The sequence below is a fragment of the Triturus cristatus genome, chromosome 4_1 (assembly GCF_964204655.1).
Source record: "Triturus cristatus chromosome 4_1, aTriCri1.1, whole genome shotgun sequence".
Taxonomy (NCBI): Eukaryota; Metazoa; Chordata; class Amphibia; order Caudata; family Salamandridae; genus Triturus; species Triturus cristatus.
The window spans coordinates 1,128,081,110-1,128,101,184 of record NC_140585.1 but is presented as its reverse complement, the minus strand read 5'-3'; the positions used below and the strand labels follow the sequence as shown (position 1 = coordinate 1,128,101,184).

The following is a 20,075-nucleotide window of genomic DNA, read 5'->3' as shown; positions in this document are numbered from 1 at the left end:
GTGTTTTTGAGTGGGCATGAAGGGGTTAACACTAGTGATAAGTTAGAGCTATCTGGGCTGTTGGTGTCCAGCTATGCTTTGATTTGCCCATTCAAAGTGGATGGACAGATCCTGGTTGGCTGGCCACATCATTGATAATATATTGTGGCAACCATTTGAAAAAAAATCAAAGGAGACATAAGGGGCAAAGAGGGCAATCCCAGGCCCAGCCAAGGGTAACCCCCCCCAAAATATTTTGGGTCATGTGTACTGTGGTACCAGAGCCTGGTACGGAGGTACCCAGCAAGGAACCCTCTCTGGTACCACAATGCTGGCAGTGCAGTTCTGGTAATGTGGTGGCATAATACTGCAGTGTTAGACCTGGCACCTTGGCGTGAGTTTCCCTTCCACTTTTTGCTGATGTGCCTCATTGTGTTTTGTTGGTGTTAGCTGCTCAGGGCACTGTGCCACTGCTAATCAGTGCCACAGTGCAAGTGCTCCTTTTGTAAAGTGTATACATTGATTGGTGTCCATGATTGGTTTATTTGGTTTACTGTCAGCCCCAAGTAAAGTGCACCAGGAGTGCCAGGGCTTGTAAATACAAATGCCGCTAGTGGGCTTGCAGCACTAGTTGTGCCACCCACAGAAGCGGCCTAGTAAAATGGGTCTAGGATCTGTCACTGTAGAACCTGCGCGCAGTCCCAGTGGACTCATAGAGCATGGTAGAAAGTTATATTTAGTATGCCTGAACTCAGAATAATAAAATACTTCTTTTAGTAAAGTTTATTTTAATATCCTGCGTTTGTAAATTCTACTTTTAGAAAGTTAGTATTAACTGACCTGGCCATTTCAGTCCGCCTCTGCTGTGTGTGTGTGTTCTGCCTAGCAACAGTAAGGAGCAGGGTTGGGGAATCCCCAGAGACAGGCTGGCTGCCAGGTGGTGGGTAGAGAGATTACACCAGGATGGGTGGGAGGAGTACACCTTTGACTCTGAATAGACCTTTGCTCTGCCAGCACAAAGCCGGCTCCGCCCCCTGTGGAGCGGCTGATGTCTCTGCCCTGCTGCTGAAAGGAAAGAGCAGAGTCACCACAACAAAGTGCTCCAGAATTGGACTGAGCCAGGCCCAGGCCCCCTGGCGCTAAAGAACAAAAGAATTGCACTATAAAAGTAGGAGCCTGGCTCCTAAGAAATCAGATCCTGTTTACGCAACGACGAACCTCTGCCTGAAGGAGAAGGACCTGGAGAAACTGAAGGAGGAATACTGTCTCTCTGCCTGAGAGACTGGCCTGCAGTGGGTGCCTGTCTGCTGGAAGGAGAGGAAAAGACTGAAGGAAAAGACTTTGAATCACCTTGTGCTGAACAATCTCCAAGGGCTTGCTTGTGAACTTGCCCCCTGATCTGCGCCCCAGGAACAGTGAGTGCAACCTACCCCCAGAAGAGGAGAAGTAGCTGGACGCAATTCCGTGACGCTGATCCCCAGAGAACCTGTGTGCCTCCCCCCCTTTCTCTACACCGCGACATCTGCCACCTGGGACTACCACGAGCACCGCAAGGACCTGCCTACCTGGTCCAAGCACCGCAAGTACCATCCCCGCCGAGCCGTAGCTCGCAACGTGGAGAAAGGCACCTGAAGGCCTGTGCACTGAGCCCTGGCGACCCTGTGCCGCCAAGATCACCGCGAGGCCCTGTGCACATTTGTGATCCACTGAAAAGCTGATCGCGCTGCAACGCGCTGTGGATTGCCCCGGAGCTGCTCTCCCCTCTTATGCCCTTGGTCGTGTGGCTGAGACCTTCTTCGGGTGCCCCACGAAGCACCGCCGCCCTCTGACTGCGAGGGACGACACCGCGACGTGGGACACCGCTCCGTTGAAACCCGAGGCCGCTGGGACCATCCCCGTGCGAACAAAAGGTATTGGTGGCTTCGCGCGCTAGATCACGGCCCGTACTGACCTTCATACGAACCGTGCCAGCATTAGAAGTATTTGTGATTTAGTGCGCTGTTTGTACGGCCCGTTCCTGCCTTATACGGACCGTACTTACATCTGATGTGTTTTGGGCCGTACTGCCTTGGAAAAATATCCCCGTTCGCACCAGACTAATTGCCCGTATTATCGCACCGTACTGTTGGCCTGTACTGTTTTCACGCACTGTTCGCACAAGACTATTGGCACGTACTACTGAACCGTACTGCCTTTGCAAATATCCTGGGATTGCACCGTACTGCCTGGAAATACACCCTGGGTTCGCCCCCCGTACTGCTTCCTGTTCGCACCGTACTGCCCTGCAACACGCCCGTGTTCGCACCGTAAGGGTGCTTCAGTCAATGTACGGCGCGCCCCTGGCTGTCCGGACCGTACCGCATTGAAAGACATTGCCGGTGCTCACGCGAGAAGCGTGGTACTCGGCAAGCGTACTCCGGCTCACGCGGGAAGCGTGGGAAACGGCAAGGTACTGTCAAAACCTTACCCAGAGCACCCCAAAGGCGCTACGAAGGGCGCAGAAGACCAAAAGAACTCCTTTTAAATAGAACTGTGCCATTTTGAAACCTGTGGACTGCCCTTAAGCATTTGAAAGTAACTGGATTGAGATTCGCTAAGAGAACTGTATTTATGCAACCTGCCTGAAAGAAAACCTTTTATATAAAGAATTATATTTTGGATAAATACAGCCTTGTGTCTTTGTGTGGTGGGGTGGTGATTATTGTGTGGGACAACTTGAACGCTTAACCTATATGCCCTCTGGAAATTTAGCCTGACTGCTCGCGCCACGTTACCTAGAGGGTGAGCAGGGGTTATTTTTAAAGAGGTGATCCTTTGCCCTGACTTAGAGGAAAGGGTCCCTGCTTGTCGCAAGTGCATACCTGCGCCAACCAGAGACCCCGGATTCTAACATCCAGTATCTAAAAAAGAGAAAATAAAAAAAGAATGGTCTTGTCATAGACCATACCCTGTTGCCAACCACCACTGTGCAGTCCAAAGGCCATGCGTAGTTGAGGTTGGACGTGTGCAGGGCTAACACACTGCTGTGCATGGTTTTAAGGATGTACTCAGTGGGGGAGGTGGGCTGACTGCCTGTGAGGTCTGGGTATACTCATGGGGTTGGGTACGGAGCGCTGGTTGGAGATTGGCACACATGGAGTGTTGAGTGTCCATAGAGTGTTGGATACAGGGCCTGGTTGGAGAAGACACTCTGTAACCAACCCAGGAACCACGGTACCACCAACCTGTACAATGTTACCCAGCAAGGCGCCCAGTGAGGCACCGAAAAAACATTTTTTTAAAGCTAAAAGAGTCTGGTCATATACCAGAACCTGCGGTCAATCACCGTGTGCAGCCCGTAGACCGTTCGAAGTGGGGATTGCCTGCCTGGTTAGGTTCTGAGCACGTGCAGTGGGGGCGGGGGGCATGTGCAGTTTGCCTGCGGGCGTTCCATGCGGGTTGCCCGAAGGGATTGGGAGTATGCTCAACTTTGAATATGGTAAAAAATACAAATACACTAAGAATGCAAAGGCTCAAATTGGCATTATAGTTAGATACTTCTGTTTACAATAGAGTGTCAACCAGTGGATGTCTGGAAACGTGCTCAAGTTAAATAGCTGGAATACAATGCTATAGAACAATTATATGTAAAAAAGGTGTTTATAAGGTGTGGATGTTTCTTTCCAGAACTTTTTCGGAAGATTTTGAGGCATTACTGATTGTTGAATAGTGAAGAATGTAGGGACAAGCCACTTAGTGGAGGTTTAAACCACATTGGGGTTGTAGGATTGACTCTGAGGTTGTATGCCATGGTCCTCATCTCAGGAATGCGTTTACAGTATTTTATCAAACTAAGGACAGTTGTTCATAGTATTTTTTTTTTTTTTTTTGAAACCGTTTATTACAAGACTCAAAAATATACAAATATGGGCCTACAACCTTCCGGCCGGCCGCTAGCAATGAAAGGAGCATACGATATACATTTATAAAACACATGGTGCTGCGGCTGAGCATGCACAGGAGTTAACATCGTTGCGAGCCACACTATCCAGACCCCACTATACGGTTCCATTTTAAACTTAAAGAACAACAAATACAAACAAACCCACAAGGCAATCCTCAATCGGAAATAGCAACACGTGCTCCCCTAGAGGGGGGATCCTAGCCATCCATAGGAATCTCAAGAGGGGGGAGAGATCAGAACTAGGGCTGGGTACACCTAATGCCCAGGTACCGGGGGGATGAGTTGGCTAAGGGGACGGGGCCGGCGACGGATCAGGCAATAACGGTGGAGCACAGATTCCCCCGCGGTAGGCGTTCCAGGGGAGTTGTTCATAGTATTGGCGGCCTGTGCAGGTAAACCCGGTGGGGCTGAAAGTGAGAAACGACGGGATAGGGAATGTAAAATAAATAAAACCACTCACCTTGCGCTCGCCACATCGCTGACTCAGCGATGCGGGGAGTGCAAGGTAAGTGTCTTTATTTATTTATTTAACATTACCTATCCTATTGTTTGTCACTTTCACCTCGCCATCCCCGCCCCACCACGCTTACCTGCACAGGCTGCTACTGGTCCATAGAGCCTAGTAGAAGATGTCTTATCAGTGGTAAATGCATACTTTTCAACCTCTTGACTTCAAATTTCGGGTCATGTGAAGTCTTTAAGAGGGTGATCTCTTTATGGTAAATAAAGTACAAACTGTTTATAAGATGCTTGTATTGCACAAAATGCAGTGGTATAAAAACCAGTATTTCACAGGGAACCATGAAAAATTGGAAATATTTCACAGTTTATGTGAAGCATGTACTTCATATATTACAGTGACCACAGATTCGGATTCATATTTAGGGTAAAAAGTGACATATTTTATATTTAATAATTAATTAATGTTGTGTCGCCAAATTGGAAATCAAAATTACCAATGCACAAAAATTAAACGTAAAAATGCTTCTTTGTCCGAAGGCCTGAAATTCAAAACTTCATTTTTTCTATTTTTCCAGGATCCCCTTTTTTAGTACAAAAGCTCTAACTAAGGCCATGCCATTGAGAATCTATGACCCCACCCCACCTTCCTCAACAAAAAGAACCCATCACGAATATCCTTAAATTGAGAAAAGTATTTGCCCATTAGAGTACAGTTATGAATTAGAGCCAGGGCGGAGGCCTGTGCATTGGTAATCGACTCTGGTATGAGATTGTTCTAAAGTTACTAACAACTTTAGTGACAACTTTCCTTCAGGGGCTTTTGAAATAGATCAGTCACATTTATATACCCTCTTACAGTAATAGGAACATGTCTAAAGGTTAGACCTGTGACGCTCACACACCCTATCCCTTAATATCTTACTATGAATATGTAGCTGTTAAGAAACGTTAACAAGTGCACATGTATTTGTGGTTCACTCACCTTCGAGGACTCAAATGCAATATTTTGTCATGTAACAATGGAATTATGAGTGGGCACCAGCCTCTTTATTTAGAACTTATGTTAATTTGAGAAGTTTTCATTTATTTTTTGTTTTTTTACGATTGCTATGTCTTGCTGCGTGGATAATCTCAAACTGTGCCTTCAATCCTTGACGCACTATGGAACAAGCTGTGTCATTTTTTTTTTAAGAATGTATATCTAGATCCTTTATTTGGAAGTTTTGAATAATACTGCTTGAAAACTTTTGGGAATACCTATTTATCTTACTGCATAAGCATTTCTGCGTCCTTAAAAACACACAGTGGACGCGCCTACTGAACCTACCACTGCCATATCTTTGTATCAGGCCCGCCGTGAGGGGAACGGCTCCACCAACGGGGACAAAAGGATCTTTGCCTGAACTGGGACACCGCCGGGAGGCGGCGAAACTACATTACCCAGCACCCTCAGCTCCGGGCGCCTGCCGCTGATGTCATCAGGCAGCGCCCGGGCTGTATAAATTGCACACAGGCCCCACGCAGCGCGGGACGCGCCTACTGAACCTACCACTGCCATATCTTTGTATCAGGCCCGCCGTGAGGGGAACGGCTCCACCAACGGGGACAAAAGGATCTTTGCCTGAACTGGGACACCGCCGGGAGGCGGCGAAACTACATTACCCAGCACCCGCAGCTCCGGGCGCCTGCCGCTGATGTCATCAGGCAGCGCCCGGGCTGTATAAATTGCACACAGGCCCCACGCAGCGCGGGACGCGCCTACTGAACCTACCACTGCCATATCTTTGTATCAGGCCCGCCGTGAGGGGAACGGCTCCACCAACGGGGACAAAAGGATCTTTGCCTGAACTGGGACACCGCCGGGAGGCGGCGAAACTACATTACCCAGCACCCTCAGCTCCGGGCGCCTGCCGCTGATGTCATCAGGCAGCGCCCGGGCTGTATAAATTGCACACAGGCCCCACGCAGCGCGGGACGCGCCTACTGAACCTACCACTGCCATATCTTTGTATCAGGCCCGCCGTGAGGGGAACGGCTCCACCAACGGGGACAAAAGGATCTTTGCCTGAACTGGGACACCGCCGGGAGGCGGCGAAACTACATTACCCAGCACCCTCAGCTCCGGGCGCCTGCCGCTGATGTCATCAGGCAGCGCCCGGGCTGTATAAATTGCACACAGGCCCCACGCAGCGCGGGACGCGCCTACTGAACCTACCACTGCCATATCTTTGTATCAGGCCCGCCGTGAGGGGAACGGCTCCACCAACGGGGACAAAAGGATCTTTGCCTGAACTGGGACACCGCCGGGAGGCGGCGAAACTACATTACCCAGCACCCTCAGCTCCGGGCGCCTGCCGCTGATGTCATCAGGCAGCGCCCGGGCTGTATAAATTGCACACAGGCCCCACGCAGCGCGGGACGCGCCTACTGAACCTACCACTGCCATATCTTTGTATCAGGCCCGCCGTGAGGGGAACGGCTCCACCAACGGGGACAAAAGGATCTTTGCCTGAACTGGGACACCGCCGGGAGGCGGCGAAACTACATTACCCAGCACCCGCAGCTCCGGGCGCCTGCCGCTGATGTCATCAGGCAGCGCCCGGGCTGTATAAATTGCACACAGGCCCCACGCAGCGCGGGACGCGCCTACTGAACCTACCACTGCCATATCTTTGTATCAGGCCCGCCGTGAGGGGAACGGCTCCACCAACGGGGACAAAAGGATCTTTGCCTGAACTGGGACACCGCCGGGAGGCGGCGAAACTACATTACCCAGCACCCTCAGCTCCGGGCGCCTGCCGCTGATGTCATCAGGCAGCGCCCGGGCTGTATAAATTGCACACAGGCCCCACGCAGCGCGGGACGCGCCTAGTGAACCTACCACTGCCATATCTTTGTATCATGCCCGCCGTGAGGGGAACGGCTCCACCAACGGGGACAAAAGGATCTTTGCCTGAACTGGGACACCGCCGGGAGGCGGCGAAACTACATTACCCAGCACCCGCAGCTCCGGGCGCCTGCCGCTGATGTCATCAGGCAGCGCCCGGGCTGTATAAATTGCACACAGGCCCCACGCAGCGCGGGACGCGCCTACTGAACCTACCACTGCCATATCTTTGTATCAGGCCCGCCGTGAGGGGAACGGCTCCACCAACGGGGACAAAAGGATCTTTGCCTGAACTGGGACACCGCCGGGAGGCGGCGAAACTACATTACCCAGCACCCTCAGCTCCGGGCGCCTGCCGCTGATGTCATCAGGCAGCGCCCGGGCTGTATAAATTGCACACAGGCCCCACGCAGCGCGGGACGCGCCTAGTGAACCTACCACTGCCATATCTTTGTATCATGCCCGCCGTGAGGGGAACGGCTCCACCAACGGGGACAAAAGGATCTTTGCCTGAACTGGGACACCGCCGGGAGGCGGCGAAACTACATTACCCAGCACCCGCAGCTCCGGGCGCCTGCCGCTGATGTCATCAGGCAGCGCCCGGGCTGTATAAATTGCACACAGGCCCCACGCAGCGCGGGACGCGCCTACTGAACCTACCACTGCCATATCTTTGTATCAGGCCCGCCGTGAGGGGAACGGCTCCACCAACGGGGACAAAAGGATCTTTGCCTGAACTGGGACACCGCCGGGAGGCGGCGAAACTACATTACCCAGCACCCTCAGCTCCGGGCGCCTGCCGCTGATGTCATCAGGCAGCGCCCGGGCTGTATAAATTGCACACAGGCCCCACGCAGCGCGGGACGCGCCTACTGAACCTACCACTGCCATATCTTTGTATCAGGCCCGCCGTGAGGGGAACGGCTCCACCAACGGGGACAAAAGGATCTTTGCCTGAACTGGGACACCGCCGGGAGGCGGCGAAACTACATTACCCAGCACCCGCAGCTCCGGGCGCCTGCCGCTGATGTCATCAGGCAGCGCCCGGGCTGTATAAATTGCACACAGGCCCCACGCAGCGCGGGATGCGCCTACTGAACCTACCACTGCCATATCTTTGTATCAGGCCCGCCGTGAGGGGAACGGCTCCACCAACGGGGACAAAAGGATCTTTGCCTGAACTGGGACACCGCCGGGAGGCGGCGAAACTACATTACCCAGCACCCTCAGCTCCGGGCGCCTGCCGCTGATGTCATCAGGCAGCGCCCGGGCTGTATAAATTGCACACAGGCCCCACGCAGCGCGGGACGCGCCTAGTGAACCTACCACTGCCATATCTTTGTATCATGCCCGCCGTGAGGGGAACGGCTCCACCAACGGGGACAAAAGGATCTTTGCCTGAACTGGGACACCGCCGGGAGGCGGCGAAACTACATTACCCAGCACCCGCAGCTCCGGGCGCCTGCCGCTGATGTCATCAGGCAGCGCCCGGGCTGTATAAATTGCACACAGGCCCCACGCAGCGCGGGACGCGCGCGGGCAGCGCCCGGGCAAAGCCCGGGCCAAGGGCGGGCCCGTTTTAGCCCGTTCTAGACTGTGAGAGACTGGACTGGGCCACCCCTCTTTCCCCCAACCTCAAATCTACCTGTGGTAAGACGATATAACGATATATATATATTCTTATTGAAAGTGAAATTGCCTTATTACAGTTACTATCAGGGTAGATCTGTACAGGATTTGGCAGGTTATAATGTCGAGACAAAAAACACCTGCCACCCTGGCAAACACAATGGATAATTATTTGGTACAGGTGGTGACAAAGATTAACAATGATCGGAGGTCTTCCCTGGGACTTATGGATTCCCCACCTTGTGCCCAAATTAACCAATCAGGGATATTTCAGTCTGCTAGAGATGAAATTGTTACCAATGACCCGATTGAGGTCCCCCACGACTCCTCTATATTAAATGTATCCACGCCTTCTATTGTTCAACAACTCGATCCTATTGTTGATTTACTTATCTTAGAAGAGCCAAACCAATCTGACACAATTATGGAGTTAGATCCTGAGAGCAATACTCCTCCCACTCCTGTCCCTGCACCAAGAGTTAAAAAAGGGATTACTAAGGAACCCCCTAGAAGAGGTGGTCTACGTTCCTGTAAAACTAAATCTGTAACCCCACCAAGAAGAGTAAAGAAGAGGGTGGAAGAAGGGATAAGGGAAGAAGAGAGCGAAAGTGTAGATTGGGAGGATACCTTTTTAAATAAGCTCATGGGAGCACTGGAGGCTAAGCTATCAGGGTTAATGAAACCCCTTATATCAAAAGTAGACCAATTAGCTAATAAAGTTAATAAACTAGAGACCCTCCTAAGAAAAACCAATGAGGGGATGGGGGAAATATCAAACCTAATAATATCCAAATCTGAACACATAGATGCCGCAGGGAAATTACTTGGGGGTACTATAAATACAGGCCTGCAAATTCCATCTGACCATATTCATCAAGCCTGCTCTGGACATGGTGAGACTCCTAATACTGCCCCAATATTAGAAACAGCACAACCAGTAGGCAATACTACCACTGAGACTTTTAATCCAGAAACTGGCCCAGTTGAATTAATTGTTGAAGCCTCCCCCTTGATTTTAGTACTCGCAAACACTCCAACGTTGAAAACAGGGCAGACCGAGTCCTCGGACTCCTTACGAAACAAGGCTTTGCAGTGGCTTAGCAATAATATGCACATATCCCCCTGGGGCAAGGAAAAACTATCTGATGACCTGCTCACAGCAAGAAGGGTTAAGTGGATAGGCACTAAGGCTAAGAAATTCCAAGGGGATTGCGTGGTTTTGAATTTTAAGGGTCCTGAAGCTCTACCTGATGTCCTACGGAACATCTTCCCTCCACAACTCAGAACAGCAGAAATAATACCACTGACTCTGGATTTCTTCTATAGTAGAAGAGGTCTACTAGCTAAACCTAGCACATTAAGAACAAAGTGGTCAGTTGTGGGAACTAGAAGGCCCAGGACTGACCCAGCAAGCGAGTGGGGGTTGAGGTTGGATAATCACTATTCTGTGCTATCTGACCTAAACGAGTGTGATTGACTCGCATGTGTTCTTCCTGTCGCCCCCGAACTCCAGCTGCACCAGGGACATGATAGGTCTCTGATTCTTAATGAGCCTGTATTAGATGAATTGACCCCGGCCCCCAAGACATCTCCCACCCCCTCCCAAGAGGATCTAAGTGGAGTCTGGATGGGACAAAAAAGATCATTAGAGCCAATTGAGAATACACCAATGTTGAATAGCGATCTAGCGCCAGGTATAGAACCTGAAGATTGTATACACACTTCTGTTATTGACCAGATCCAGCACCAACTGGACATATTGCCATTATTTATCATTTCTTGGAATATAGCTGGTATTGCAAACAAGCTAAATATCCCAGATTGGGTCGATTTTATCGACCTGTACGATATAATAATGTTGCAAGAAACTTGGGCGCTCACCCCAATTTTCCGACAAGGATATCTGAACTTCTATGTCCCAGCCATAAGAAACCGAGTGGGTCGACACTCTGGGGGCCTGCTGATTTGGGTACGGCAAACATTGAATTGCTCAGTTAAACGAAGGTCCATACCCTCTAATGACATCCTAGCTCTTGACATTAGCTGGCAAAATGGCCAACAACTAGCTCTGTTCAATCTTTACTCCAGGGGAGTTGGTAGGGGTAAACCATCAGAGACCCTATCGACCCTTGAGCATTATATCGAAATGCTACCAGTGCTTCCCCATGTAATAATAGGCGGGGATTTTAACACAACCTTCGAACCCTTGGGCGAAGAAGATAGGACACTGGCCGAAGATGAGGATGCCAAGTGGGGAATTCCCCAACTGGATATCCCAGCCATTAGAAAATGGAGCACAGTAGCAATCCAACTGAAGAGTCTTTGCCTATCAAGAGGCCTTAGAGCATTAAATGGACGGGCACCCTCTGACTTAATGGGGAAAAACACATTTGACAATGGTCGAGCAGCCAGCAGAATAGATTATATACTACTGGACGTAAGGGCTTGGGATAAATTGGTGGATATGGAAGTGAAAGACAAAATAGAAAGTGACCACAATCCACTGTGCCTGACACTCCATCCCTACCATGAAATGTCCGATCTCCCAAGAGGGAACCAAATGGTGACGCAAGATCTCATAAGTTCAAACAATCTTCGCCACCTGAAGTGGAGTATGCTCTTGGAAGATGTTGACAACCTAGAGACTCTAAAAGAATCAGTGGCGACTGAGGTATCTAAGATAAAGTGCCATTATGGGAGGACTGATTTTACAGATTACATGATGGCTGCCCACGAGAAACTATTTTCAAAAATTCAAAGTTTCTTTGTTAAAACAGTAGCCCCATGTAAAAAGAAAAAAGCCCAAGAGAGCAAAGGATGGTATGACAGGAGTTGCAGGATATCACGAGACAACCTTAGCGTGGAACTGAGAACAGGAAATGCAGTAGCAGTAAGGCTGGCAAGAAACCAGTATAGACAGGCCCAAAATTTGGCAAAGAAGCGTTGGGATGAGGTTTATTGGAGTGAACTTAAGGAGGCGTGTGCCTCCAAGGACTCTAAGCGCTTTTGGTCCACAGTAAAATGGGATAAGGGTGGCACAGCACCCCACCCTACAAACCATGTTCCAAAAAGCAATTGGGTGGAATACTTCCAACCGCAGTATGCCTCCAATCCCATATTTTCCATTGGTTGTCCGCCCCCACAAGTCTTTTACGAATCTCCAATATTTGATGAAAAGGATGTGAGTGTTGTATTGGATTGTGTGGCCGGGGGCAAAGCCCCGGGCATGGACGGAATTCCGGCTGATATATTTTTATCGGATCGCAATTCCTGGTGTACCTACTTTGCATTTCTGGCTAACGCGGTGGCAATGGGAGGGAAAGTGCCTGCCTCTTGGAAGGGAGCTGAAATCATCCCCATATTTAAAAAAGGTGACAGAACCCTGGCCAAAAATTATAGACCCATTAGTTTGATTGATACAGCACAAAAACTAATGGGCCGATTAGTCCAAAATAAACTGCAGCAATGGATCAACGAACACAATATTTTGTCATCTTATCAAGCTGGATTTCGTCCTCTAACTAGCAGCGTTGATCAAGTCCTCCACTTCTTAACCATCTACTGGAGAAATGTCACCTTAAAGAAGGGGACATTGTATGCAGTTTTTGTGGACCTAAAAGCCGCTTTCGACTTGGTCCCCAGAGAAAAACTTTGGCAGACCTTGGCGGACGTGGGCTTAAGCCAGGAATTGCTCACACTCCTTGTTCGTCTCCACGAAAATAATTTTGCAAGAATAAGGTGGGGCAAGCAAGGAGAAGTCACTGATCCCTTTCCGGTAGAACGTGGGGTGAGGCAAGGGTGTGTACTAGCACCGACTCTCTTCTCAATTTATATAAACGGCATTGTTGAGCATCTAGAGAAGATTGCTAGTGACGCACCAGTAATTGCAGGCTCTCGTGTACCCATCCTCATGTTCGCAGATGACACGCTGCTACTTTCCCGCACTCCTAGTGGGCTCCAAAAAGTGGTTGATGCATTTGGTCTATTTTGCGACGAGAGGGGCCTTGAACTGAACACCTCCAAAACAAAATTCATGTGCCTCAACCAGCTGTCCACCTTTAAAGGTGTAATAAAATACAAAGGTACACCCCTAGAAAGGGTGGACTCTTTCTCTTATCTAGGCATCACCCTCCAAGGAAAAATGAGTTGGAAGCCACACATAACCACAACTTTACTAAAGTTTAGGCAGCTAGCAGGCGCAATTACCCTAAAACATCGCTCCTCGCTGACAAAGCCAGTAAGTTGTGTGTTGGAAATATATTCTATGAAAGTACTAGGGGCTTGTCTATATGGTTCTGAACTATGGGGGTTTTCTAATTTGAGAGAACTGGGCCGAGCAGAAAACAGGTTCTTACGAGGCATTGTGATGGTCCCCCAAAGCACACCCATAATCCCACTAAAATTGGATATGGGAAGAAAAGGAATAGAGGACATAGCGAGGCTACGCCCGCTTCTATATTGGAGACGGATTATGGTGACCCCAGAATTGAGCCATTATGCTGCGGCTCTGATGGATGTTATCAAATTCGACCGTTTCCATATTATCCCATGGTTAAGGGAGCTCCGGGGACTCCTTACAAAAATGAATTTGAACCATCTATGGGACACCAAAGATGTAACCTGCTTTCCAACGAAGGCAAAGTTGAAAGAGCTATACTGGGAAATGGTATATTTTACAATGTTTAGTGACGGCACAAATACAAGCCTAACATCTCGCTTCTTGGACATAAAAATGTACCCTTCTTCCGAAATTTTTTGGGATATCATTGAAAAACCCTTTGATAGAAAACTCTATTTTCAATTTCGCATAGGTACACTTCCGGTGAATGCGTTCAAGAAGCACTGGTCCCCAGTATGGGATGAACATTGCCATCACTGTAAAGAACAAATTGAGCACATTTCCCATCTTTTGTTCTGTTGCCCACTGTATTCGTCCCCCAGACGCAAATGGTTAAAACCTGTGTGCTCTAGTTTGGGAACCCGTAGTCAATCTGCAGCCCTAAGGATACTTGAAACAGATTGTTCGATATTGTTTGTGGTTGGGGTAGCAAAATTTTTGGCCTGGTCATGGTCAATTCGTACTCGTTCACTTATGGCAATTGTATCGTAATGAAATATGTATATTCTCAATCTTGCATGAATTATTGTATTTTATTTATAGAAAAATCTATATTTTATGAAATTTGACAAATTGAAGTACTTCTACTTTTATTATGTATTTACTCGACATTCCATGTTTAATATGTATTTTATTGTAGTATTTATTGTATTAGGGATAGGGGAATGCTTTTATGACAAATGTCGAATAAAGCTTTAAAAACGTCAAACGTCACACAGTGTACAATTGTGCACACAACTGTTCTACATATTAATGAAATTGTTCTTAGGGACTTAGTTTCCTTTCCTTGTACACAGCCACCAATTTTGTGGCTGTTCTCTATTGCTACTCTGTAAAAGGATATGGTTTTGCCTTTTATGGGAGAATATCATAGACGTTTTCCCAGGTTTGGAAATAATTTGTGAATACCAGCAAGCAAGGATGTTTGTGAGTGTTCCCATATGTTCATGGCATTCCCACCTTAGAAAGTCTACACGAGCACCTCTTTTAAGACTTAGACCACTCAAAATCTGCGTGTAAATCTTCTATAGGTGTAAATCCACGTTTTGTGAATATCAAAATAAAAATTGTAAAAAAACAATGTTTAAAAAAGGCTACTTGTGGTAGTAAGATGAAATCACTAGTGCAAACACCTTTGAGGAAAGGCTCGATTAGAGAAATTGTTTGGAGTTAAAGATACTATTGACTGTAGTCACGTTGGGTAACAGACTCTGCCCAAAAGCTAAATTATCACTGTTTCGTATTTCAAAGCAATATTACCTGGCAAGTAATTACAGCACAAAATCGGCATTTGGAACTTCTCTGAAATGTGCAATCCTTTGTCACAAAGAAATATGTGGAGTTATTTTATTTGCCTACCCGGTATGACGGCAGACGATCGGTTTTTCTGTCTGTTGTGCTGTTTCAGAGCCGTGGAGTAGTCACACTGCAGTATATCGTGCTGAGTTAAAAGCTGCAACGACAAAACGCGTTAACACAAATACAGGACTTACTGCAAAAAAAGAAAAAAAAACAACGAGCAAGGCTGGTCTCGAACGTTCTTTTTAAAAGACGCTGAATGTATTCCCTTTGAAATCTTATTTTAGGTGCACTGTTTCAAATGAGAGAGAAGGGCGTTTGTGTGCAGGTGTATTGGTGGGCTGAAGAGAAAAGCACGCTTCTGAACAATCCGCGGAGCTGTCCGTGACCCCGACACTTGTGTCTAATGATTTTCCGCATCTCTCTGATCCGCGGATTCCTGGCTACAAAAGGTATTTATGAAACTATTCGAAGCCGCGAGCATTCATCCGCACTGCCCTCTGCCCGCTTGCCCACACCTCTTGCGGTTTCGTTTGTTTGCTTCCGGAGAGGTCGCGGCGTGCAAGGCTCCGTCTGCGAAACTAGCGCGCGTCTCATGTCCTCCGCGTCCCTCCTTCAACAAGGCGACTCTGCCTCCGCCAGGAACAATCCTCGCTGAAAGAAAGACCGTGGGCGCTTTGTGCGAGCTGTGTGTTCATTTTGACAGAGTTCCCAGCCTTTGGAGGCGGATTAAACAATGCTCGAGAGTGCCCAACGGTGGGTTTCTGATTAGGCCTTTTCCACCAAGGTCGAGGACGGCGGCGGATGCAGGATGGCGCGCGGACTGACGCTTCACGCGCCAACGCCTTTTATGCGCTCTCCAGTTTAGCGTTTGCAGTTTCTTTCTCTTTGGATTAAAAAAAAAAACGCGCCTATTAAGGAGTCAAAGAGCGCTTACCTTGAATTGCTTCTCCAGTCGCGTCTTTCCAGTTGGTCCAGGTGTGAGAAGAGCATTAACGTAGGAGTGTATGTGGCTGTCGAGTACCTCCGTCTCCTTGCTTAGGATGGCTTCAACCAGTGCGTCGTGAATAAAGATGTACTGTTCCTGTGAAAACATGGACGGGAAACATTACAGCACAGCTCGGCATGATCCGCTGTACCCGTCGCAAGCAAAAACAGAGAAAGTATATAATGGGTAACTGTATTATGGTCCTACGATGCCATCTTGTGAGTTTTGAAGCCAGCATAAACCAAAAGACAAAGAGAGCAAGAATACTATGGGGCTCGCTTACAATATTTCAATATAAAAAGTGACGCATCGGCGGCACGAGGGATTTGTATATAAGGCCCTATGTTTTTTTCCAGACAGTAAAATGTTTACTGACAAATAAAGTCAAAAACTGTGCTATTAAGTTGGTTGCCAGCAGTAAAACGAATTAAAAAGGACGTATTTAATTAAGTTGTTCAGAATGTGAGGTTTTATGAAGACATTATTTGATTTATCAGGTACATTTTTCTGCAGAAGTACAAGATTTTGAGGCTACTCTTCACAGTGCCCAGCCAACACTGGACCCTAACTGCAATGGAATGTTCGGGTTAATTTACCGGTCTCCAAAAAGGCTTGTTGAGTAAACAAAGTCCAGATGAAACAATCGAGTTGTGTGTTGAGGATTTCCTTAAATAAATGTATTAAGGAACTTATAGACTAAGGACATCAGAAAGACTATTGGATGAAAACCATAAATTACAGACATTATGTCATTTCCGTGAGTTATTCATAATAATTCACAGGTAGTACACAATCCCTGTGAAACATTGGTTTGGACCCACTACTTAATGTCCAATAAATATAGCCAAAAGTGTATACTAAGGTTTAATTGCCATGACTTAAATCAACCAAAACAAATTCCTGTTCTTCATTCCAGGAGTTCGCACGTTGTCGCCACCACGCTCTCAAAATGCCCTTGCAAGGCACCGATGAGGAGCAACATGGGGTGGCTGTCTTGCTATCTCCTCACAAACAACCACAGCTCTGAAGCAATAGCTACCGAGGTCCATAAAAGGGATAAAATCCACGCAAAAATATGGATTTTCCTAAAATTGCTATTGTGTAAGTAAGGGTCCCTAGTTTGTCTTGTTTTCTTGTTTCCATTCCAGGAAAACTGCACGCATAACAGTACCATTGATATTGTCAACCAATTCTCTATAAGCGGTAGCACAAGGACATTCAGATGTACAGTACAGAACAAAAGGGGGAATATGAAACGGGATGAAAAATATTTCTAGGTTGATCTTAGAGCATGTTGTCATAAGATATGACCTGTGGTCAGAAAGCTTATGGAGCCATATGACTTCACGAAACACGCTGGAGCCATGGAACTTCCTTCTTTTGAGAGTTATGGGAGATAATGTGCACGAAATTCGCTAGATTGTGCAATTAATACAAATCATAATCAATTTGGTTAAGCAATATTATAAGAGACAAGATCAGACGAATGAGCCATGTGTTCTCTGCTACCACTTCCTAAGTTTATACACACACATCCATCGCTCGCCTACAATAATTTATTCTACTCTTACGATCCCAGTGTTCTTACCTCTGTTTGTACTAAGTAGTTTCTCTGCGTGCGTATATGCTTCAAGAATCCAAACACATTAACAGCGCCTTCACGTTGAATTTGCTGCAGCATGCTGTCCAGCACGATGTATGTCCCCGTTCGACCAACGCCAGCACTGGAAAGACAAGGACCCCATAAGAGGAAACTTGGATCAGTAGCGGTTCATTACTGCATTTGAGCATCACCATACAAACCGCTTGCGGAACATGGGAACCAGGTTTAACCATGTGGCATATTGCTTCATCTTATCCACCACTGTATAGTGTATTTACATCTTAAACTTTAGCAAACTGTACTTGGATTTTTGGATTCGTAATCTACTGCAGCATTTAACCAGAGTACTTTTTTTCAGTTCTATAGATTTTATTGGTTTTCATAACAGCAGATAATTATGTACGACAATGCCGAATAATCTGATCAAACTTTTTAGTGGCATACACTCATGGCTAAGTGAAAGCACCAATTTGTACAATTGTCCGTTATGAATGCAGTTTACAAAGACTTGAGGAATGTAACATGAACTTTACCAACAACCCAGTGCTTACTTGCTACATAACACCTCATCTCCACTAATTAAAAAGAAAAAAAGAAAAAAATACTACGCTCTGAAGGTGTAGGAAAATGGCACACATCCCACATTTATCTTAGAAGCATGTCGACCCTCAGTACATCCACAGTTTTTTTTTTACACCATCTTGAAATCTCTTAATTCTGTGGAGCTGCCAAGATGGTGGTCACTGCATTATCCTCAATGTCTGAATATGCACTATCTCTTGAGAGTTCTACGTACCAATACCATTTCAAGCCTTTCACCAGAAGCTTATGTGGAACTTGGGCGTACTATGAAGTAAAGACACGCACGGTTTTGATACACTGCATTAACTGTTTCTAAATTATATGAAGTTAAGTACAATTTCTATGTGTTGAAGCTTTTGCCTGACTTCAGACTGTGCTTCCCTTTTCTCTAGTGCTTGTGGAAACATTATGGCTTAAACATTGCTTACAAATGTACCGTCCCATTTGGTGTGTATTTCCTAATATTAACGCCAATGGAGCAATACTTTTGTGAAGAGTATTGAGGACACAATATTTCTGTCAAATGGTATTGTAGTTCTGATACTCAGCCACCATACCATGACGGCCCTTTAATCCATTGACCAGTCCCCGAGCAAGATGTCTTCTGAGTAGGAAGTGATTCCTCCCACATATGTCGACCACCCTTCCCTTCCTCATGATAGGGTGCTTTTAAACGGGTAGGTGAAGTGACAGAGCTACATAAACACAGCAAGTGGTATCTAGTTTGGTTTAATGTTGTGTATATGATTTTCACTGTTTAATTAGGATCAAAAATAGGATTCTTTTGCATACAGCAATTGCTTGACATATTTGTATGTGTATTTGGATTTATTTATTTCCACCACATTCTCAACAGAGTTGTTGCACACATAAAACTAGTAGCGTTGACCAGCCGCGACGGGGCTGACTGGGGGGATTTCGAGAGCCGAACATGAGGGGAAATTAATTATTTATTTAATTTTCCCCTTGTGGCCATCTCTCGAAATCCCCACCCCGCCGGCCCCACCACCCCACCGCTCTTACCTGCAGTGGCCGCGGCTGATGGTGACAGCAGAAACTAGCATGCAAAAAACAGGGTGTAAAGTGAGACTGTTTAAGATAATTTCACTTGCCACATCAAATATTATACATCAGAGCCCGAAGGGGATTGTGGTGATGAAGCAACTGTTTGTGTGGTGGTATCTGGGGCCCTTTCACTGAACCAAATATGAAACAAGGTTGTTTGAGTGGAGGAGCACCATGAGGGAAAAGTATCTGAAATTTAGGGTAGTGATGTGTGATTTGTTGACTGAAGGAAAGGTCACTGCTGTAGACGAAGAGGACTGCAGATGCGAAGGTGGGTATGTGGAGAGAAAGTAAGAAATAGAGAATATGGAGAGTGTGCGCGACAGATACAAAAAGAGAGAGTGTCAAAAGAGAGAGAGAGGTGAGAAAAGGCAGAGTTTATGTCTGTAATGGAGAAAAAGAACAAGGAAACAGAACAGGCAAGTGTGTAGAGGTGGTAAGAGAGGAAGTGAAGAGAGCACAAGTGTGTATGTATTTTCATGCAAGAGGGAGAGAAAGAAACAAGGTGAAAAGAGCGAGAAGAGAAAGATAAATGTCTTGCAATAGGAGGATTTAATTAGGTTGAGTATGTATATACTACTGATAATAACAATTCGTGGTGTGTATCACTTGCCCTTTGTGGGCATAGGCCATTATATAGGTTCTCAATTCCTGATGGTGGGCTTTGAGTGCTTCATCTTTGTAGGCTCAGTACTTTGAAAAAACAACAGTGGAAAGATTCTCATGTATAGCTTCTACGGCCGCCAGCATAAGCCTTCGCTTAGCAGCTTTAGGCACAGTGTTTTGGGCCCCCCCATTAATATTGGTCCCAGTGTATTTAGCTGCTGAAAGAGTGGCCAACCTTCTTAAGCGTTTTGATAACCATAACAGAAGCTTACCATGATCCCGACGTGACATTAATTTAAAATATTGGCCTACCAGTGGTAATAGGTGCAGAATAAGCAAAAAATATGTAGTTATTCAGAACATTTAGTTTACAACACAGAGAGCTAAATCCAGTTACTAATTTAGAGTTGCATT

At 46.9% G+C, this 20,075-nt stretch overlaps 1 protein-coding gene across 3 annotated transcripts in view; it reads right to left on the bottom strand.

Annotated features, from left to right (window-relative positions):
• Positions 1–20,075, bottom strand: part of PTPRZ1 (protein tyrosine phosphatase receptor type Z1) — a 550,052-nt gene that overhangs the window by 49,259 nt on the left and 480,718 nt on the right. For all 3 annotated transcript variants that reach the window (XM_085654180.1, XM_085654181.1, XM_085654182.1), the window contains 3 exons: positions 17,394–17,529; positions 15,755–15,901; positions 14,878–14,971 (listed from right to left, as the gene is read on the bottom strand). In XM_085654180.1, the coding sequence (XP_085510306.1) occupies positions 14,878–14,971; positions 15,755–15,901; positions 17,394–17,529 (377 nt within the window). The remainder of the gene's footprint in view (positions 1–14,877; positions 14,972–15,754; positions 15,902–17,393; positions 17,530–20,075) is intronic.